Below are 20,703 nucleotides of genomic sequence, written 5' to 3'. Positions count from 1 at the left end.
GAAACGATGACCGGTCCAAAATCTAGCCTGTAACCCCTCTGCCTGCCCATCTCATGATACAAACGAGTATAAGAAAAGGAAACGCACCAAGCGCGGATGGGAAACGATCGCGGCAGTAGTGTGTGGGTCGGGGTGGTGTGGATTATCGATAGTCCATATCAGCATCGTCAAATGAGATTTCACCCACTTGTTCGGAATCGTCGACAGGTCCCTGTCGTTGTTCTCGCTCTCTTTCGGTGTCGACATCGTCCATGTCTTCGTCTTCTTCGTCACTCGAGTTAGTAAAGCCACTAAGCAAGGAGCCTCCGCTGAAGGTGTACCCACCACCTCCAGTGTCACCAGCACTGGTGAGCTCCATGCTGTCGAGGCCTATATTGCCGTTGTTGGCGAGGCTAGCGTTGGAGAGTCCGCCACTGTCGTTTCCGAAATTGTTTGCCGCGTTGACGGCGTTGAGCACGGCCTGTCTGGGGCCGACACTCATGTCGGGTCGTACGCCTCCCAGAATGGCGTTGTCGCGCTCTCGTGTTTCCGACAAGATGTGTTCGACATAATGTACCCAGTCTTCGGCGTGGACCTTGTCTAACACCATCTGTGAAAGGACCTCGTCGGTATGTCGCTCCGTAAATTTCAACACCTCTTCCGCGATCAGGGTGAGATGTCCCATGTATCCTAGTCGCATGTGCGTCTCTTTGTGAGACCTGTCGCTCTCCTGCTGGCCTTTGATGATTCGCTCAGTAATCCCTCCACTGTCGAAAAGATCGATCGCTAATTGCCGGTTGTATCCACGGTCCATCTGTCCGTTGAAGACCTGCTGTACTACATCGTATACGACATTGTGTAAGAAGTTGTTCCATGGAAACCGGAAGAAGAAGTCCTAGGGATATTAGTCGTGAGTGCTGTACAGAAATTAGAAGACAAACTTACTAGTATAGTGGGCACAACCTTGTTCTCAACGAAAGTGATTTTAAGTAAATCGCCCACAACAGGTGTTCCGTCAATGTCAATCTCGAATCCTACAGCCTCTTCTGCACCACCGAACACCACAGAGCGTACACTTTGGGATTCATCGATGGGGGTGATTTCGGAAAGATCTGATTCGGGTGGTGCAGGTGCAGTGAATCGCGAGGTATCGATCTTGGCAGGAGATTTGCTACTGTCACGGTTCTTACCCGCGAACAGTGGCGCTGGTTTGTCGTCTGGGTGGGGTGATAGATTCTCTATTGGCTCGAGAGTGACGGGTTCCGCGCTTTGGCTGAGTTGCTGTGTTAAAAGTGATGGTAGGACGGGCTTGGTCTCTTCGGGCTGCTCGGTCTTTGGAGGCTCTGGTGCTTCTTGGCGGTCATTCATAACGGTGTCGTTATCCAGGCCGAGATCATCGACCTTGGCAGACAATCCTGCCGATGTAGGGGACTCCGCATCGTCTGCAGGCTTAGCTGGAGAGGTAGCCGCTTCAGCAGATGCTGCCGTATCTTTGGGTGGCGTGAGGGGCTCGTCAACGAATTCGCCGTCGTCACCCACGGGCTTACCAGCAGACGGCTCGCTTGGTGCGTCTCTTGGCGCAACTTTCGGTGAAGGCTCCAATGGCTCACCGATTTGTTCCTTTTCGCTTGAAGTATCCTTTGGTGTATCTGAGGCAACCTCGGGTGCAATGACTTTTTCAAAGTCATCTTCAGAACTGTTCTGCACATGTAGGGGCTTTATCTCTGCAGTGGAGTCCATGCTAGGGGCCCGAGCATGATGAAAGCCTTGGCTGTCGACACTAGTAGAGAAGTCACCAAGATTACCGGCGTTGGCCGAAGTTAGCTTTCCGTCAGCTTTCAGACGCTCCCGCTCGGCATCTCGTCTTCGGACCTCAGCTTCGCTTCCTCGTTCGTTGAGTAGAGCCATGTTGCTGCAATGCAGGAGCTCGGCCATCAGCTCACACGTCTTGAAACGGTCAAAGCCAAGTGGCTCTATCTTCTCGCCAAATGCCGTTTTGAGCTCTCGCTTCTTCCTGGTGGTGCTGCCATCTGTTTGCGTAACAATCTGACTAGAACTGTTTACGAGCTCCATGAACTGCGGAATGTGGTTTGCGAATTGGCGGAGCAGAGTGCCTAGGTAGATGGGATCTGAGTTCTTGGGAACCGGACCAATTTGGTTCTCCAGGTCGTAGTCGGAATTGTTTTTTCTGATGACTTCGATGATGATGCCCACGCCGACCGTCAGAGGGTTGCCGCCTTGTAGCATGAATTCTATGAGTTGCTTGAGACATGATTCTGAGACGAGTTGGCGCGTCAGCTCGTTCGGTCCTATTACAGACTGATCCTGTGTGGTTGCGTTTGCGGATATGGTGATGATAGCCTTGAGGAAGTCGCCAGCTGAGGTTTGGGTCGAGGTGGTCTGGTCAGGAGCGAGGAAGCCGATCAAGCGGGGAACGAGGTTCTGCTGTTGTAACCACTATATCTCTATTAGCTGTGTATGCGAGCGCATGCGGAGTAACGTACGTCAACAATGCCTTGTCCACCCTCACTCTTCTCAAGGCTGATGATCTTCAATAGCAGGTCCATGATGACAGGACAGTCGACGTGTTGTAGCATGTCTGTAACGACATTGTCGAGAGATTTGAAGAAGTCCAGCATTTCCTCCATCTTGCGATCGAGCAGTGACTCATTCACCTTGGTGAAGTAGCCGGCCTGTACTGGGTCGAGAGGCGCGGGCTGCTTGATGTAGGCCCAGAACTGGCGCAGCGTGTCCTGGTTCTCAAGGACGGCCTCTGATATCGACCACACTTCTGAGGACAAGATTTCGCACGAGACGTATGCGTACTTCATGCGCTGACGTTCCTCTTTAGACTCCTCGGTGTCGCCTGCGTCCGACTTGGCTGTCGACGTTGAGCGAGCCCTGACCTTGCCGAAGAAGCCAGCTCGGCTGGGACTCCTCGGTTCATGTGCAGCAGGCGACGTACCCGTCTCATCATCGGGCGGCGAGTGAGGTCTTGCGGCGATGACATAACGAAGGAGGCGCTCCAAGACATTCTCGTCACGAAGGTATTCTATAAGCTTCGAGTTCTGCTGCTTAAGCTCCTGGATCAGATCTGACTCGTCTAGCAGCTCCTCGACGGTGACGTCAGGCTTGTCGAGAATACTGTCCAGCGACGAGAGCTGGGCATACCCGCCGAAGCGCCAAAACATGGTGGTTTGCGGTGTTTGCGGCTACAAGGGCGGGGCAGGAGAAGGGCCGGGCGAGGGACTCGAGTGCTGATGTAGGGCGGCGGGGCACATGCGTAGATTTACAACGGCGACGAAAGCGGCATGGAGAGTCTGAGGCCAATGCGAAAACTAGCCAGGAGGGGCCTTTGTTAGCAGGAGCACTCGAGCGAGGAGGCAGCAGGCGCGTCGAGTGGCTTGGGCAGCGTGCCTACGTGGGACAGGTACCTGCTAGCGAACAGGCCGCGGGGGAGAAGGGCAATAGCAAGCGAAAGGCACGCAGCACTCCCAATTCAACCCATGCACCGGCAATTCGTGACGGGTCGTTACGAATACAAAGGGCCGCGGGCAAAAAAGGCAGATGAGACGCTTGGAAGCTGCCGTGTTGTGCGAGGGTATCGTAGTTTGTGGTGATAGATAGGCCTGGCCTAGTGGCAGCTGCGTAGGACTGGTAGCGTGCAGACGACGTCGCAGATCCTCCTTGATATCCGCCGCGCCGTCGGCACTGTCGCAAACATAGTATATCGACTGGACATGGTCACTGGCATGGCTAAACTTGTACCGACGACTGCATGTCAGCCTTGGAGACGGCACTACTTCATCTTCGTGTTGCTGCCCGAACCAGACAAGACTGACTGTCTGGTAGTGGCAGTTGAAAATGCCCGGACTATGAGGCCACTGACCCAACAATGCCAATCCATCGGCAGGTCATGAGTCGCTCACCACAATCTTTCCACCGAACGCTGTGTTGGTGCAAGTTCATGTAGCCACCCGGTAAAGTAGTGCGGCACGTGACAAGCGATGACGTTCCAAAGGTTGCGGGACCTGCCGGAGCTACGACCATAATGCTGCCCGGGTGTCCACAACATTCACCCCACGCTCACCAGGCTGCACTCCATCGTACCACCACTAACACTTTTATATCGCACTCTCTTCGCCGTCAAAACAACAACCCTCTCCCGATCAAACACAATCAAACACAATCAAACACCTCCAGTATGAACCGCCTCTTCGGAGCAAAGAGCACGGCGCCCAAGCCGACGCTCAACAGTGCCATCTCCAACGTACGTTATACACCCTAGCCGTTGCCCCTTCCATTCTAACCATCCCAGATCGACACGCGCGTAGAGAGTCTCGACGTCAAGCTCGCAAAACTCAACGCTGAACTTTCGACATACCAGCAAAAGCTTTCCAAGATGCGCGACGGCCCCGGCAAGACGGCAATCAAGCAAAAGGCGCTGAAAGTGCTCCAACAGCGCAAGCAGTACGAGGCACAGCGCGACCAGCTGCAGGCACAATCGTGGAATATGGAGCAGGCTGGCATGATGCAAGACAATCTCAAGAATACCATGACTACCATCGACGCAATGAAGACGACCACAAAAGAACTGCGCAAACAATATGGCAAGGTTAACATCGATAAGATCGATAAACTTCAAGACGAGATGGCCGACCTCATGGACATGGGCAACGACATACAAGACGCGATAAGCCGCAGCTACGATGTGCCCGAGGATGTAGACGAATCTGAATTGGATGCGGAGCTGGAGGCGTTAGGCGACGAAGTCGACTTTGAGGGCATTGGCGAATCATCGGGCGTGCCAAACTTCATGTTGGACGATGCAGCGCCACCACAGTTCATCGATGAACCGCCCAACGCCGCCAACAAGGTCAAGGAGGCTGCGGGTTGATGAGCCTCAGCTCTGTACATGTACCCCTCACGTTCGAAGCACGGTCCCCAGGCTGCCTCCTCAGCCACAGACTAGGCTAGCGAAGTCCTCAGTCTAGTATCAACACGCGCAAAGTATCCTGTCGGTCACGATACCACGAGAGAATACGAAAGTCCCACGCGCATGCCTCTTTGGCGTCGCAAACATCGACATGGTGATTTGGGGGTTTTCTACCAGGACGCTGGCTCCATATGCCGGTGACGCATGGTTCATGCGAAAGACTGTTGACGGATGTATAGAGTATAGGCTTTGTGAAGAAGATACCCCCTTGAAAGATTCAACACCACCCTAGACTACTTATATCTGCACGTTTACTCCTGGTCATGAATCAAAAATGAAAAGAGCTGCTTGGAAGCCTAAGAAAATCGATAGCCTACCCTACATGAGCTGACATGCTCAAAAATTCAGTCCAGTTCATCCGGTTCTCTGAACCTCTCCGGCATGAATGTCTTTGCCTCGTCATAGACGTAGCCAAGTAGCGGAGGCGTCCAAATAGCAATAGCCACAATCTGCCCAAACGTCCAATCGAGTGCGTCCGTCATCTTGAGCGACAACGACACGGACAGCAAGGAAAGCTGCATACCTAAGCCTGCCAAGGAAGCCACCGAAACGATTCCGTACACTACCCTATTCGCAAACAGCGATCGTGTACCATGCCCCTGCTTCGACACTTCCTTGCCACGCTGACCCCCCTCCTTCACCCCAGCCTCCTGCTCCACGGCATGATACTTGCCCTCGCTCCGCCACCTCATCACCTCACTCCCCACGGCCACAAACAGCAAAGCCGACGACACCGCCCAAATAAGTGGCGTCAGTGTCCTCAGCCTCCACGACGCCCTAACAATCTCATCCTTGCCCAACAGAAAATTCTGCGGACAAACCGCCAGGGCCGAATACCCGCCACACGCCTCTAGCGCACTAAGCTTATACATGAACTGCTCGTACGCACTGTAATTTGCCTTTTTATTCTGAATCTCCCCGTTTATGGGAATGACGTGGGAGTATAAGATCCAGTAGACGACGGAGGCGAGGATCCAGCATATGGTTGTTAGGACGGTGATGTCGGGTGTGGCTTTGTGGTGGCGGATCAGCAGAATGTAGGCGAGGACGATGGGTAGGATGCCGTTTGTGGTGAGGGGGAGGAGCAGGAAGACGTTGAGCATGTCGGCGTTGAAGATGCCGAAGGTGAAGGAGGCGGTTTGCACAGTGGCGCTGAAGTAGCATTGGGATTTGTGGAATTGGATTAGAAGGATGAGGAGGTTGCGGCGATGGGATCGTTTGGTTTTGGGTATGGGGGGGGGGGGGGTGGTGGTGAGGACGAGGGGACTGAGTGGTGGTTCTGTGTCTGCTGGTGCTGCTGATGCTCTTCAGTTTCTTTGGGACTGGGTTTTGTCTTCGTCTCCTGCTTCTTTTTCTTGTTCTTATTCTTTTTCAGCAATTTGGGTACTTGGATGGTTGTGAGACCAAACCATATTATCAGGACGAATACGCATTGCAAGATGTATGATGCGAAGACCTGTCCGTGGATGTCAATTGAACAAACTCGCAGAAAAAGAACTCATCCTCGACGACCTACCCCGATACCAACGACATCACTATCAGCATATGGCAAGGAATTGTATTCACCCTGACACAGCGTATCAAGACATTGATCGATACCCTGAATATCAGGCGTCGTCTGATTCCACAGCAAACTGACACCAGAACACTGCTTCTTGCATTTCCCCGGTTTCCTCGAATTCCTACACGTAGCAGCCAGACACTCGGTCACTGCGTAACTAATACCCTGCAACTGTTTCTTTGTCGCATTTCGCGAAATGTGCGGCTCAACTTGCGATGTGATGTTCGGCCCCAAGACATCTTGACGAAGATACCCTGCCATGTTGGGGACGTTGACGCAGGCCAGGTAACGGTTCTTGGGTGCGCTGCCATTTCCGTCTTCGTAATCATCTTGGACTTTGGACGAGTAGATGAGGCGGGGATGTTGGCAGTCGGCTAGGCAGTCGTGGCCGGGAGCGAAACATGTTCCAGTAAAGATGTCGCTGTTTAGGGGGTTACTGAAGATTGAACGACATAGTGTGCTATTTTGCGTGTTTGGGGAGCAACATTGTAATTCGTTTGGGGTGTTTGGGTTGGTATCTCCAATCTTGGTGCAGAATATAGGGTCGGGTCGTTCTGTCGACATGTTTAGATTGTCACGGCGTTGGATGTGATGCTTTCAGACGTAGTTTGAGTACGTTCGGATAACTGATAAGGCTGAACATCTCACCTTCTAATAATACTATATCCGTCGCATCACCGATGAATGGTGGTGTTTGATAAAGTGGTTGGCCGTATGGGGGGCCGAGGACGCGTATTGGACAGCAGCGTTACACACTTCCGGGGGTGGCGCACAGCTCGCTTCATCGATCGCTTGTTATAGGGTAAATCGTTACGCACTGTTTTCCACAGTCTCGGAGCAGGCTACTCCCTAGGTACCTGATGCAGTGCTGCTCCGGCCTTGCAGCTGCTGTACGCTTTTCAAATACACGCCGATTCCGCGATTGACGTCACCAAAATATCGAAACAAACGTTTCAAGATCACTAATACTGCATCTCATCACCTGAGGTAAAGCTTGATTATCGGTTCAGTCAAGCTGACCTGCAGATCTTGGTAAACACAACATAGTACACACATCCATTGGACCATCAAACCAACCCACATCTAATGCTCGCAATTTCCACTAGTAAATATGTTCCCTAATCTTTGAGAATCTCCAGCCTTAGGGTCTATTATTCCTACGCTCGATCTTTTCTCCCGATTCGTCATCGTCATCCCTCTGGAACAGTTTGTTCAGAAAGTCTGCGATTATGACCACACCTGCCCTCCTATTTTCTCTAGAAACAGAACTACCCATTTCCTTCAAGCGTCTTTGATCAGATCTAGCCCTGACAGCAGACTCTCCGCCGGTAGATTCTTCTGCACCTTGATACGAGGGGTCGTAGATGTTTCCGCATGCATCAGTGCTCATCCTAGCATGGAAGTCTTCGCGGAAGTTCCCCTCGTGACTAGTTTCAGTAGCTACTGGGGTGCGTGATGAGGTCGTCGGTGTCAGTGGAATAATGCTTGGTTCCTGATTATTTTCTCTCAATTCTTGTTGTTGTTTCCGTTAAAGTCACAGGTTCTAGGATTTCAATGGTAGAGTGTCTGATAATCGTCGAGTGTATGGTAACAATGACTGTATAAGTAGCCAGAGGTGTTGCGTCCAAGACCGGTGTGTTGCAGAAGCCTTTGATGATATCGTAGGCGAGGGAACTTAGCACCATAATTATGAATACTAGTAAAGGGAGGGTGTAAGGAGCTTGACTGTTGCGAGGGGACTCTGAAGCCGGGGAAAGCACTGGTGGAGGTAGAGTGGAGGACGCGACGTAGGATCTAGGCTTATGACGCCTGAGGTGGTGGGCCTCTAGTGCGGTGGTATGAATTGAGTTTGTAGTTTTCCCATGGCTAGTGCTGGGTATCTCGTCCGAGTTGCTCGTTTTTGGTGGGTTCCATGGAGCAGTCTGATTAGGCAGGTTTTTCGTCATGCTTGGTTCTGGTTCCTAAACCAACATGTGTTTAGGTAGCGATGGGCGACTGAAATGATGGAGGAGCGTCTCAGTAAAGATGTTTGTGACAGCGACAAAACTTCGCATAAATACCCTCCATCGGCCAAGCCTCCGGTGAAGAAAGCAAGGGTGTAAGATGTCCTTGTGTTACAAACGTGTGTTGTACCACCAAGCATGCATATTGTACTATCGAGGAGTCCCACTCGACATTAATAAAGGATTACACTAGCTTGGACTTGACCTTTCTAATAATACCTATGTAAACTTTGGTTATACTACGCTACAATGTAATGTATATTACACTACGACACCCCGTTGCAAGAGATTTTGGATACAAGTTTAGTTCGTCTATCGTACGGTATATCACGTGTAATCTAAAAAGGCTATATCATCAATTGCCCCGGCCCCCTGAATCAAAGGGCCACATGTTGAACTCCAAATATGCAAGAATTACCAGCTAGCCAGCTGTTTACACCGATCGAATCCGCCCCTTAACTGTCTTTCTGGCTTGACCACCTTGCCTTGTAGTACTGTGTATTTGATGATGTTTTCGCAGTCCTCTGGCTTGACTCGCGCGAGCCATATGCACTGTGCAGCCTCACCGTTGCCCTCTGCCTCCTGCTCTTTGTTCGCATCCAATAGGACCTCTTGGCCGTTGTCATCTTCGAGCTTGAGGTCCCCCAGTCGCTTCTGTGCTCCATGGACATGTCCGTTAGCAACGCCATTGGTCTCCTTCTGCTGAGAGGCGACCGACGAGTGTCGATAGATCATGACGTTTGCCGAGAATTTATGACCTCCGACATGGCTTATGAAGTATATTCCTACACCACCCGGTCGCTCGTCGTGCAGATCGCGGTATAACCCCATAGGCCTCAGTAAGCGCTCGAACTCTTTCCGGAGTAAGGGCGCTGATTGACCACACCGTGCATCTCTGGTCTTCTGACTGCACATCAAGATCAAGTATTTGTGTGGGCATGGTCGTGCCTTGAGCGGAAGAGTCGCGGGTATTGATTGCGTGGTTGTGGTGGGTTCGGTCACCGACTCGGCGGAAGAAGGCTTATCCGACGGCATTTCAGGCGGTGACACCGACGCTGTTTGCTTGCGCAACGGGGTGTTGTTGGTTGGGCCGGGATTGACGAAGCTGGTTATGACTTCTGGTATGTTTGCAGGCGTGACATTTTCTATAAACTGCCATGATGGGAGAAGTAGAACCATTGAGCTGTGGTCGGAATGGTCTGGGACAGGTATGTCGGAGGCGGACAACATTAATTTCTGCCTATAATTAGCACTTGGACGCACGACACAATTTATCGAAATGCGAGTATATGAGATGACAAACTAACCCCGTTGCTCGGTTTTGTGTCCCCTTTCCCAACCGCTTCCATTATACTCCCCTCCTCATCTGCAACATCGCGCACCCAATCCGTCTTGCCAGTCGCGACAATCATGTGTGTACTCCATCCTTTCACATGCCCATACAACTCCTCGGTTTCGTCGATCTCAAACTTGCGCGGGTACTTGATGCTGCAACTTGCGCAGTCGTGCAGGCAATCGTCGCCATCTACCGCAGGGTCGGTGGTCGGAAATAGCTCATCCGTTTTTTTGACTGTGGTGAACTCGTCGTTATTTTTTAGCGTGGGCACCTGGGGTGAAGAAAGCGCTGAAGTCAGCTTGTATGAGAGGTTACGAAACATGGCTGGCACTCGGTATGCGTTAATCGGCCTGTGGGGCGTCTTGGAAGCGGCCATATGGACTTTAAATCAGATATTGTGATAAGATCGCCAAGCTACGGGATGTGGGCGCGCGATGACGATACCGCCGGAGCTTGAGGGTAATATTCTGGGTATTTCCCGGAGTAAGTCTTTAACGTCCGATACGAAAAGACAAGGCTGTCACAATGGAAAGGTGGCATTGCGGCAGTCATCGGGCTTTAAACTCGTCTTCCAGGCTTGTTGCCTGTGGTTGATGCATACGTCCGGGGCGTGACTACCCCGGAGATAAATGTAGAGCTCGGACTTCGTTGCTTTCTCCGACTTCCCTCACTCAACTCCTACTCGGCTCCACATTCCAGAGGCATCGAGCCATTATCCGACTCCAGTTTGCCATCCAGTCCATTGCTTTTTGGAAGAACCCGTCGGAACCCGTCGGGGTTCCTTTGCCGCTGACAGCCTTACGCGTTTCCCGAGAACACGTCGACTGCCCACGACGCGTAAGCCTGCTAGCCTTGCATGATGAGGCTGAGGATGCTCAATGGAGCGCCGTTGCGCGAGCAATTGGATTTCAGTGACAGTACATTGTTACCAGTAGAGAAATGCTGCTTATTTGATGCTTCAGGGGCGGCTCATGCATCTGCCGATTCTACACAATCCTTAAAATGGCGATGCCTGTCGACCAAGAATACGCGACTTCGAACCGGATGGTCACAACCTCATCTTCCAGGGAGTACCATAGACCAAGATGTTTCAGATGTGTCACTCCCCAACGTGCGCCGATTTACACCATTCCTCCAGGAAGATACTACCAACCTTGACACCACCATGTCCTTCGACGGCCCGCCAGTCGCTACTACTGACTTCCTTGAGCATTCGCTCATGTTTCATGACACACTGCTATCTTCTCAGATTCTAGCAGAAGACGGACCTGAGAGAACAGTCAGTTCTTCTTCGTTCTTGACTACATCTTTCGGGACGACTGTATCTGAGTTGAGTAGCCCTAGTAAAGTCAATGAGCACAACTTGATCCTTCAAGTTCCATCTAATATGGCTATAACATCACTTGGATCTTTACCCAGCGCAGCGCGTCTATTAGGAATGTATCCTCAAACGCCAACACCAAATTTCGTCTGCGTTTTAACTGCGAATCCCGAACAGCGAGAAGTCTTCGTCAGGAAAGGCGAATACAAAATGAACCTCTGGGAAATTGTCGTCGCGGATGATACGCATACAGGCTTCAAAGTTACTTTCTGGCTACGCCCACCTTCAGAGTTAAACAATAAGAGAGATCATGCACAACAAACGCTCCTTGAAACTCTACGGGGTATCAAAGTCGGTGACATCCTTCTCCTGCGCAACGTCGCGCTCAGGCCGTTCCGTAACGAGGTGTTTGGACAATCTTTACATCAAAACATTACACGCGCTCGAACAACCATTGATGTCTTGATGCGCAGCAGTGGCGCGTCGGTTGCTCAGCTTGATGGACTACCTGCGTTTGCAACTGAGAAGTTCATGAGAGTCAAGAGATTTGCAAGGATGCATATTGCATCCGATGCTGCCGGCTCAAAAAAGAGGAAGATGGACATCCCACAAAAAGACACGTTTGTGAAGCGGCGTATATCAGGTCATGATCTCGACGATTCCATGCCGCCAGACACGATGGAATCTGTTTAAAAAGTCGCGCCTTCAGTCTGGCATAAGATCAGTTTGAAAAGAAGTCCGAGTATAGAGATGTACCGATAGGCTCCAGGACGATTCACGGCTTCCCAGTTCCCTGCAGTATATCGATAACCCCAGTGGATACCAATCAGCACGTGTTGATAATGCCAGTATCGTCCGTCATCCTACACAGCCATATCGGACTCTCTTTGGGTCCGAAGTGCGCCTGAATTTCGGCTGCTTGTTAATCTGCTCCTCGGGAGTGTCGCACCATTGCGAGGTGGCCTGTGCGGCGGCACTGCCATCTCGGACGCTGAACACTACCTTTTTCTCCAAGTGCTACATCGACGACTAGTATGTGCACTTTTTGGGTTATCTTTGTAAAGTCACTCATGATCGCACCACAAATTCGTGACTTCCAACACTCTATCAATTTCGGTTGTGTCGAAGTAAATTTGAGGCTGCGCCGATTAAGCAGAGATATCGTCACGTCTGGGACAGGATTCCTGTTTGACACCGGCAACTCGGAGCATATACCGTATCCTATTGTCTTGCGTCTCTGATTCGTGAAGTCCTTTGGCTCTACCCCTCCTCGCCTTGTTTATGCGAAGAAGATAAACATGTTTCAAACATCACCGCTACTAGGATTGTATGGCAAACAACACCATATTCGTTGTGACGAATGCCTGTGGGCACCCGTAAAGCTCTATTGCATGAATGACCGCGGCAGGGCTCAAGACGTCACGCACAAGGAGCGGGGCAGTGAATTTTCTGGGAAGCCGTTCATTTTACGAACTTCTTATACACTCGGCCATGCTGCTCTACGAACGCCATTCACAGCATCGCTTGCTCAGTCTTTCTTTCGGTCCTAGTGACATCCATTCTTTTCCGCAACTCGTTGCACCTTACATTCATTCAGATCTTGAAGATCCATTTCATTCTTTACCGGCTGGCCACGATGAAGTCATTCTTTTCTTCCTTGACTGTATTTGCCATCTCACTTTCGCTTCTAGCAAGCGCCCAAGCCGCTTCCAACTCAACCAATGGCCCTTCGTGTGGAGTTGCCAAGCCAGACGACAGCTACTTCAGTGTTGTCGGCGTGCAAGGAACCGGGGTGCAGCCGAGACAGGAGCTTCGTGAGCTCCAAAAGGACAGGGAGCTATGGAATATGTTCTTGCAAGCGTTCTCTCGGTTCCAAGCTATGGACCAATCTGAGAAGACATCTTACTACCAGGTAGCCGGTATGGATATCGATCAACATATCAGGATAATCATTAACAAGTTTTAGGTATTCACGGGGCGCCTTTTGGGCAGTGGGACAAGGTGAAGGGGCAACCTGGCCAGGAGATGATGGGTTACTGTCCTCATACATCCAACATCTTCGGAACGTGGCATCGGCCATACCTTGCGCTCTTCGAGCAGATCCTCCATGACCGTGCTGTGGAAATCGCTCACGAGTACCCCATTGGCGAGGCCCGTAATAGGGCTCTGGCAATCGCGGCTCGAGTGCGTCTTCCATACTGGGACTGGGCAATGGACCCGCCAAACCCCCAAGAGGGCGTGATGCCAGAAAGTCTTCGTTGTCATACGGTCACAGTCACTTTTCCGAACGGAACTGTAGGGGAAATCCGCAACCCTCTATACCGCTATGACTTTCACCCACTCAAAAGCGAAGACTTTGCTCCCTTGGTATGTTTATCTTTCCAATCCCCACGTTCTCCGAAAGATTGGCATCTTACTACGGAGTGTGCATACTGACATGCCATCAGAGCGAATTCCGATTCAAAGACTGGGGTCACACTATCCGCTATCCGCTTCACCCATATGCTGTCAACGCCACTAGCCGTGATGTCGAAGTGAACGTCCGAGTAGGAAAACAGCAGCCCAGTCTCCGCGACATGCTCTACAAGCTATTGACCATCTATCAACCCTTCAGCCAAGTGAGTAACAAGGCTAGCGGTGGAACTATCGGTAACGTCGAGACGCTCCATGACGGGCTACATAACGTTTTCGGCCTCGGGCACATGGGCGTTGTCGAAGTGTCGGCATTTGACGCGGTCTTTTGGTTTCATCACTGCAACATTGATCGAATCTTGGCTATATACCAAGCTCGCTACCCTGATACATGGATTGAAGATGCCAAACAAGCGACAGGATCTTTCGCTGTGGCCAGAGGCAGTGTCCTCGGAACAGCATCGCCACTAGCTCCATTTCATATGAATGCTCTTGGTGACATGTGGACTTCCACCACATCCCGTAATTGGACTTCGTTTGGATACACCTACCCTGAAGTCGCCAACAACCCGGACAATGCGACACTTACTTCGTCTATTAACCGGTTATACAAACCCAAGACTCAGGGTCTGAGCAACATCAACGCGACACATCCTGTTCCAGGAGGAAACTCTACCAATGCCACTGCTCAGGCCACAGACTGGCTATGCCAAGTCAACTTGCCCACCGACATCAAGATCTCCTACTCTGTTCGCGCCTTCTTGGGCGAGCCCAGTACCAACCCAGTTGACTGGCCTACAGACCCCAACTATGTGGGTCAGATTGCCTCCATGTCTTCTCCTCGCATGAGCTCTTCTGTCGTCACCACGGGTAACATCGTGCTGACAGAGAAGCTTGCGCAAAAGCATGCATCTGGTGAGCTGAAGAGCTTGGACAAGGAAACAGTTGCAGCCTATCTCAAAGAGAAGTTCAGTTGGCGTATCCAAGCCCTCGATTACACGGAGATTCCGCGTACCAACCCGCCTGCCGGTCTGAACGTCACCGTGTTCAACGTCCCAGTCAGCATCCCCAAATCAGACACCGAAGTGCCTACTTGGAACGGGCAAATCGAGTACAACGAGGAGATACATGGTAACCCACCTGTGTATAATGGACCTGGCCTAGATGGTACAAACTCGACACTTCCCGCAGGCCAGAGCAGCGGAATTTACAATCCCGCAACTGGAGAGTTTGAGTGGAAGAATGCCACGAATGCTGCGATTGGTGGGGGCGCGGCTCCAGTGCTCGATATCAAGACTGAAACGTCTTTGATCAAGTCCACTGTCACACAGCACTTGAGCGCCGCTTCTTCTTCTGGCGCATTCACATCTGTACCCACATCTGGTGTCATCAGTGCGTCTTCTGTTGTGGAAGTATCTTCAGCATCGCCGACATCACAATCCACGCCTTCTACCACCAGGACAATGTCTTTCGCAAAGGTGTCGCCCAGACCAACGAAACCGGCTGATCCCCAGACGGCGTACGTCACTTCGGTTATCTACGAGTACGTCACTGTGTAAGGAGGTAAAGACGACATTTGCAGCCAATACCAGGCGTGATGCCTCCTCACACTCGTTTCTTCTGCTTTTCATGTACATATACACTCTTTTTTGTTTTCCATGAACATGTCACTCTTTACGCTTAGGCGACACTTTGTTGTCGAGTTTATCTCGACTGCTGTGTATGAGGCACATCACACTCATTTGGTCACGATCACAAGAAATATCACACATTCATTCTCTGCTCATTCTTACCCATGGTACAACCACGCGTGCTTTTGTGTTCTTGGGGTACAATGCCGTTGACTGATCTCTTTTCGGATCAAACATCATCAAATGAATGCAAACGATACAGGTGCAATCACGAAGGAGTGTGGCCTCAATCTGGTTGCGCATTTCTTGGGTGGGTTTAGATAGTGAAAGTATGACTTGGGGGTGGCTAGTGGTTGCAATGATGGATGTTCTCAATAAAGCCATGAATTAAATAGTGGTTTTTGTGCTTTTAATGTAGCTTTGATGAACAGGTTTTGCTACATAACATAACCGCGTGTTGCTGATAGACGAACGGAATGGCTCCGCACTGTAGTGGTACAGTTGGGTAGCACCAAATTGTAAGCGCTAAGAGATTTCAAAGTAATGGTTCTCAGATTGGTGCACACATGATTTGAAATGTTGATATAAAATCCCCACCAACGCCTCTCCAGTCGCCGTATAGAGTATGCAACCAATAACGCTTCCATACTCTTGTTCATACACAACCATCCTTTTAGCCTTCCCTAGTATCTCTTTAATCAAATAACGCCTTCCAAGGCAGCCCAACTCCTTCATTCTCATTGGGTTACATCTAGATAAGATGCTTGCTCCTGAAGTATGCCCTGAGGTACACAACCTGCCATGCACCAAGTCCCACAAGCATACCCATGGTGCCCAGCGCAAACCACTTGACTCTTTCGTTTGTGCTCTCGTTGGTGTCCCTCAGCTTTTGCTCTCGGCTCCTCAGGTAGTCCATCTCAGTCACAATCTCGCCTACAACTTCTTCGATTCTCCTGAGCTCCGCTTCTACGGGCTTCAGCTTCTCAGTGGCGGAGATGGTGTTCCAGTCCTTGGCGTCGGCGCCAATGTCAATGTCAAGTTCGACGTGGCGTGGGGTGATGGCTTTGGAAGACGATGATGTCGTGAAGATGTTTTCGAAGCAGACATCAAAGGCCGAGTCTTCGTGCGAGGTAAATGCGTAGCGGTTCTCGCCAACTACGTCCTTGGGTCGGTGGTAGTCATTGCCCATTGCGTCGCGAATCTAATTTACTGTTGTCAGCAACTCTTCGTGCAAACGTGTGATCTCATGTGTGAAGTAACGTGAATGTAAATTCCACACAACTGCAACGTACATGCATGTCCACTCTCTGTCCGTCTCCCCTATATCCATCGAGAATTGCCGTAACAACAACCAACTGTTCTCTTGCAACAAAGTTCCTAATGCATCGTTCGTACTTGGCAGAGTCGTGTGCTGAGACGGGATGAAGGTCGAATTTGAGGGCCGCGGCGAGGGGGAGGATGAAGAGCAGCACGCCGCTGAGGATTCGCGCTAACCGTTCCATGATGAATTGGAGTCGTGGGTATCAAACGTGAGAGCTGCAGCGCTTGCAAGCTCAATGTGTCGTGCTCTGGTAGTCTCGCGAAGTGTACAGCTGTCGGGAGAGCGCGCAGGAGGACAGATGGTCCGATTGTACGCTAGAACGGATGCGGGAAGGTGCGTATGGACCCTGTGGAGCGATTGGCAGGAACGCACCCTCATCAGTTCAAATGCTTCAACCATCAAAACCATCATAAAACCATCACTCTCTCTAAGCATCAAAACCTTTTCTATCGAAAGCATGTATTGGTATGCTACTTCTTCGAGGCATCCCCCCGACTATATCATGATTCATCGGCAACTGGTACTCATATAAACGCCGGACTCGTCGCTCTGAACGCGCAAAAAGCTGTCACCAGCGAGCAACAACAGCTGTTTTACCATGCAGTTGTGCCACCATCGATCTTCAGGTCATGTCCGGTCATGTAACTGCTTGCCTTGCTCAACATGAAAAGACCTACTGCCTTGTACTCCTCCGGCGTGCTCAACCTGCCGAGCATGCTATTATTCTCCCACTCTTCTCGATTGGCCTCGCCTGCATCGAAGTTTGCTTGTACCATGGGTGTAACGATATGGCCAGGACTTAGCGAGTTGACTCGGATGCCGCCGGAGCCGTCTGGATTTTTCCTACCCCACTCCATGGCTAGGTTGCGCGCCAGCTGAACCACAGCAGCCTTCGAGGAGTTATAAACAGGAGCGATGAAGCCTCGGTTCGCAATGGTTCCAGACATCGATGCTATCAGACAAATAGAGCCCTGGATCTTGTACTGCAGCATCTGACGGGCGCACTCCCGGGCTGCCAGGAATACGCCGGTATAGTTGACTTCCAACATCTTCGCAATATCCTCTTTCTTAAAGTCAAGCGCAGATGTCACTTGCTGAACCCCGGCAGCTGTACGTCAAAGCAGTCAGTGAGTAGCTTCCGTTGGATCGGAGACCCCCTTACCTGCAATAAGTCCATCTAGGCGCTGGTTCTCAGCCGCAATATCTGCAATACACTTTCGCATAGCCTCCTCATCCGTAACATTCATGTTGTGGTATACAAGACTCGAATTGTAGTTCCTCTTGAGTCGCGCCTGAGCTTCTTCGAAAGCTTTGGGAGGCTCCGGCAATCGATCCAGGCAATGGACTATGCCGCCGGCTTCTGCGAGCCCTTCAGCCATACACAATCCCAAGCCACGACCTCCACCTGCTCATGTGTCAACATTTGTTACAAAGGAGTAGTACTTGATCTATAAATGGGAGGAGGACGGCATGCTGCACCTGTAACTACGAACACCTTTCCCGCAAGATTGAATTGGCTGAACTTCTTCCCTCCAACATTTTCAGCTTTCTCGTACGGAACTTTGGGGTAGGTTGCATCTTGGTGTGAGGCAAAAGCTCGGCGTTGAAGTGGGGTTGAGAGGGGCCGTAAGCGGAAAGCAGGAGGAGCTGGACGCACAAAGCGGCGTAGCAACATTCTTGAGGTGCAAATAGATGCCATTTTTGTGGTGTTCACTGAGGAATGGGAATGGAGAGTGTAAGAACAAGAACAACGAAGAACTTCTGCTGTAAGTCAAAAAGAGACTGGGTGTTGGGGGTATTTCAAGTTCCACAAGATAGGCATGATGTAAGCACAGCTCATACGCGTCCTTCTCATTCCAACACCTTGGCTGGAGAACAAAGCATCGTAACTTCCGCGGCAAAGCCGGCCCGCCATTTGTTGGGAATCTACGTACACTTAGGTACCGTGCGCCGCTGCAGATGATCAGGCCTATCTTACCGGATTTCTATAATAGGAAGCCGATCGGAAAGGAAAGTCAGAATACGCCCACTTTGTTGGTTGCCCCTCCTCGTAAACAACACTTCACGATGTTGGCATATGCAAAGGTAAGCTGGGGCGCGTGTGAGTGGACCGCACTGTAGATCCGGGAGACATGCGGGGCTGTGGATCTGCAGGGCTGATGGTGCGAATGGCTCATTGGATGCGAAGTGTAACGCCAACACGACAGAGATGCATCATACTGAGAAAACATCGGATTGTTGCTTCTAAGCACGCTATTCAACATGCAAAACTTGAATTTCTATGATCGATTTTAGCAACGTCATGTGGCGAGGTCACGATGAGGTCTCCACAATACGATCGCACCCACGTCAAAATTCCGTGACTTCCCACGCGCCTACATACCTTCAGGGTTCGTTTATCTCGGAGTCTTCGAACAGTGGCCCGTCAGAACCATTCACTACACTGAATAGAGGGGAAAAAGAAGTAAGAGAAAGATAAAAAAAATCAAGGGCAACAACCGAACAGGCAATTGAATTACACTCATGATGGCGAGACCTGTTCATGATTACGAAGCTCTACAAACAACGCTAAACATTGGTGAATCGTCGATCGCGTCAGTAGGCATTCCAGGTCTTCGAAAATGCTAGTAAAAGAAAGATCAAGTACGCAGTTGTCACGATCCTGCAATCATACCGATACTTCAGCTAATTATAGGATCGCTAGCCACTACTATAGACAGAGCAATATCATGGTCTACAAGCACAACCTACCACACCGATGGTGAATTAGGATGACATCTCTCAAGAAATTCCAACCACTCGATTCGCGCCCCCACTTGTAACTGTCTCGCTACAATATCGCGAAACATTACAACATCGCCTCGGATGGCGGCCTCCAGCCGATCGCGCGCGAGATACAATGCCAAATCAGAAAATTTCAACAACTCTGTATAAGAATCCATTGGAACATTGAACCAGTTGTGAAGGTTGTCGCATATCATCTGTGCTGGCTCAAAGACGAGCGCCAACTTGGCAAGGTACGAGTGCGGTTCTGTCGGGAGAGTGATTTGAGCCGGCGCATCCATCCATCTAAGAACCTTGTCGCAACTGCCGAGAACCTCAGAGGGAGTTGTGGGTTGAGGTAATGTTGTTAAAAGGTTTCTGTTACAGCCTGGGCAGATCCAAGTATCTGGAGCCGTGAAATGTCGTTTGATACAAGAGAAGTGGAAGACATGTCCACAAAGAATCTCCACAGGGCGTTTCCCGTTCCTAGTTCCCACATCTTTCTTCAACAACGCCTCATGGCATAGCGGACAATTTCCCAGATTCTGCTTCGATGGATTGAGCATGAGCGGCATCAACACATCCAGGACCCGTTTCTGTGAGACGAAGACTTGAGCGCAGGCCCCCTTCTCATGGCTCAGAACCTCGGAACCCCGCAACGACATACCCTCCACATTCTGCGCCATAGACTTCAGAACTTCTCCAGTGATATCGAACACCTCACAAAACTCCTCCTGTTTCTCCCCATCCAATTCCCACCACCCCAAAACCCACTCCCCCACGCCGCCGTACTTTGCCGGAAACCCATCACGTTCCATAAACCACTCCCACCCACACCTTAGCGCTTCACCAACGCTCAAATCCTCATCTTCAAGGATCCTCTGCAACTCCGCAAACCAAAGCACCTTGGGCCAATGTCCCTCTTTTTCCGCTTCCCTCGCTCCACACTGCCTCTTCACACGGCGAAAATACCGCTTTTGAGCTAGATGAACGAGATCGCCTGCATTGTACACTCGACTGCAATCCATACCGTGCTCGATGTGGTCGACTAGCTCCTCGATAGCGTTAAAATACATGGGCAAAGAACCTAATCTCAGTGCTGATAGCGCCGTGTCCGCGGGATAAGCTGCATAGCGTAGGTGAAACCGGAGGATGGAGATTAGACTCAGTATCTGGCCTTCTAGTCGGATGATGCGCGTGTAGGAGGGTGAGTGGTGTGAGGTATAAACGCGCCGGGGGAGATGAAAGGTACGCTGTGAGTAGTTTGCTGGATCAAGACTGTCTAGAGCTGAATCTGAATCTGGGGTTTGCACTCGGACACTGGGTATCTGTCGGGGTTCGGGAGACATTTTGGATGCTGCTGCTAATTCTTTTATTCGT

General features: G+C 50.8%; 11 protein-coding genes across 11 annotated transcripts; 3 read left to right on the top strand and 8 right to left on the bottom strand.

Moving 5' to 3' along the window:
* Positions 1-142: 142 nt before the first annotated feature.
* On the bottom strand, positions 143-3,170 carry PtrM4_018570 (SAPS multi-domain protein; the record flags this gene model as incomplete). Its single annotated transcript, XM_001931722.1, has 3 exons — positions 143-874; positions 925-2,436; positions 2,484-3,170. 3 exons carry the CDS (start codon positions 3,168-3,170, stop codon positions 143-145), a joined length of 2,931 nt encoding a protein of 976 aa, XP_001931757.1.
* Positions 3,171-4,183: 1,013 nt separating this feature from the next.
* On the top strand, positions 4,184-4,876 carry PtrM4_018560 (Snf7 multi-domain protein; the record flags this gene model as incomplete). The annotated part of the gene is made up of 2 exons (XM_001931721.1): positions 4,184-4,249; positions 4,298-4,876. 2 exons carry the CDS (start codon positions 4,184-4,186, stop codon positions 4,874-4,876), a joined length of 645 nt encoding a protein of 214 aa, XP_001931756.1.
* Positions 4,877-5,319: 443 nt separating this feature from the next.
* PtrM4_018550 (FAP multi-domain protein) lies at positions 5,320-6,078 on the bottom strand (the record flags this gene model as incomplete). Its single annotated transcript, XM_066103328.1, has 1 exon — positions 5,320-6,078. The coding sequence occupies one exon, from the start codon at positions 6,076-6,078 to the stop codon at positions 5,320-5,322; it is 759 nt and encodes a 252-aa protein (XP_065965530.1).
* Positions 6,079-6,473: 395 nt separating this feature from the next.
* PtrM4_018540 (uncharacterized protein) lies at positions 6,474-7,100 on the bottom strand (the record flags this gene model as incomplete). Its single annotated transcript, XM_066103327.1, has 1 exon — positions 6,474-7,100. The coding sequence occupies one exon, from the start codon at positions 7,098-7,100 to the stop codon at positions 6,474-6,476; it is 627 nt and encodes a 208-aa protein (XP_065965529.1).
* A 577-nt stretch (positions 7,101-7,677) lies between these two features.
* PtrM4_018530 (uncharacterized protein) lies at positions 7,678-7,926 on the bottom strand (the record flags this gene model as incomplete). The annotated part of the gene is made up of 1 exon (XM_066103326.1): positions 7,678-7,926. One exon carries the CDS (start codon positions 7,924-7,926, stop codon positions 7,678-7,680), a length of 249 nt encoding a protein of 82 aa, XP_065965528.1.
* A 1,027-nt stretch (positions 7,927-8,953) lies between these two features.
* On the bottom strand, positions 8,954-10,197 carry PtrM4_018520 (sucrase-ferredoxin domain containing protein; the record flags this gene model as incomplete). The annotated part of the gene is made up of 2 exons (XM_001931719.2): positions 8,954-9,775; positions 9,847-10,197. The coding sequence occupies 2 exons, from the start codon at positions 10,195-10,197 to the stop codon at positions 8,954-8,956; spliced, it is 1,173 nt and encodes a 390-aa protein (XP_001931754.2).
* Positions 10,198-11,040: 843 nt separating this feature from the next.
* Positions 11,041-11,889, top strand: PtrM4_018510 (uncharacterized protein; the record flags this gene model as incomplete). Its single annotated transcript, XM_001931718.2, has 1 exon — positions 11,041-11,889. The coding sequence occupies one exon, from the start codon at positions 11,041-11,043 to the stop codon at positions 11,887-11,889; it is 849 nt and encodes a 282-aa protein (XP_001931753.1).
* A 943-nt stretch (positions 11,890-12,832) lies between these two features.
* Positions 12,833-15,167, top strand: PtrM4_018500 (tyrosinase; the record flags this gene model as incomplete). The annotated part of the gene is made up of 3 exons (XM_066103325.1): positions 12,833-13,115; positions 13,163-13,563; positions 13,644-15,167. The coding sequence occupies 3 exons, from the start codon at positions 12,833-12,835 to the stop codon at positions 15,165-15,167; spliced, it is 2,208 nt and encodes a 735-aa protein (XP_065965527.1).
* Positions 15,168-15,990: 823 nt separating this feature from the next.
* PtrM4_018490 (EMP24-GP25L domain containing protein) lies at positions 15,991-16,741 on the bottom strand (the record flags this gene model as incomplete). Its single annotated transcript, XM_001931716.2, has 2 exons — positions 15,991-16,440; positions 16,532-16,741. The coding sequence occupies 2 exons, from the start codon at positions 16,739-16,741 to the stop codon at positions 15,991-15,993; spliced, it is 660 nt and encodes a 219-aa protein (XP_001931751.1).
* Positions 16,742-17,153: 412 nt separating this feature from the next.
* On the bottom strand, positions 17,154-17,807 carry PtrM4_018480 (FabG, Dehydrogenase with different specificities (related to short-chain alcohol dehydrogenase); the record flags this gene model as incomplete). The annotated part of the gene is made up of 2 exons (XM_001931715.2): positions 17,154-17,668; positions 17,723-17,807. 2 exons carry the CDS (start codon positions 17,805-17,807, stop codon positions 17,154-17,156), a joined length of 600 nt encoding a protein of 199 aa, XP_001931750.1.
* A 1,500-nt stretch (positions 17,808-19,307) lies between these two features.
* Positions 19,308-20,672, bottom strand: PtrM4_018470 (HRD1, HRD ubiquitin ligase complex, ER membrane component; the record flags this gene model as incomplete). The annotated part of the gene is made up of 1 exon (XM_066103324.1): positions 19,308-20,672. The coding sequence occupies one exon, from the start codon at positions 20,670-20,672 to the stop codon at positions 19,308-19,310; it is 1,365 nt and encodes a 454-aa protein (XP_065965526.1).
* Positions 20,673-20,703: the final 31 nt, after the last annotated feature.

The sequence above is a fragment of the Pyrenophora tritici-repentis genome, chromosome 1, assembly GCF_003171515.1.
Source record: "Pyrenophora tritici-repentis strain M4 chromosome 1, whole genome shotgun sequence".
NCBI classification, from domain to species: Eukaryota; Fungi; Ascomycota; class Dothideomycetes; order Pleosporales; family Pleosporaceae; genus Pyrenophora; species Pyrenophora tritici-repentis.
Note: the sequence above shows the minus strand (reverse complement) of the source record. Positions and strands in the feature narration are given on the sequence as shown.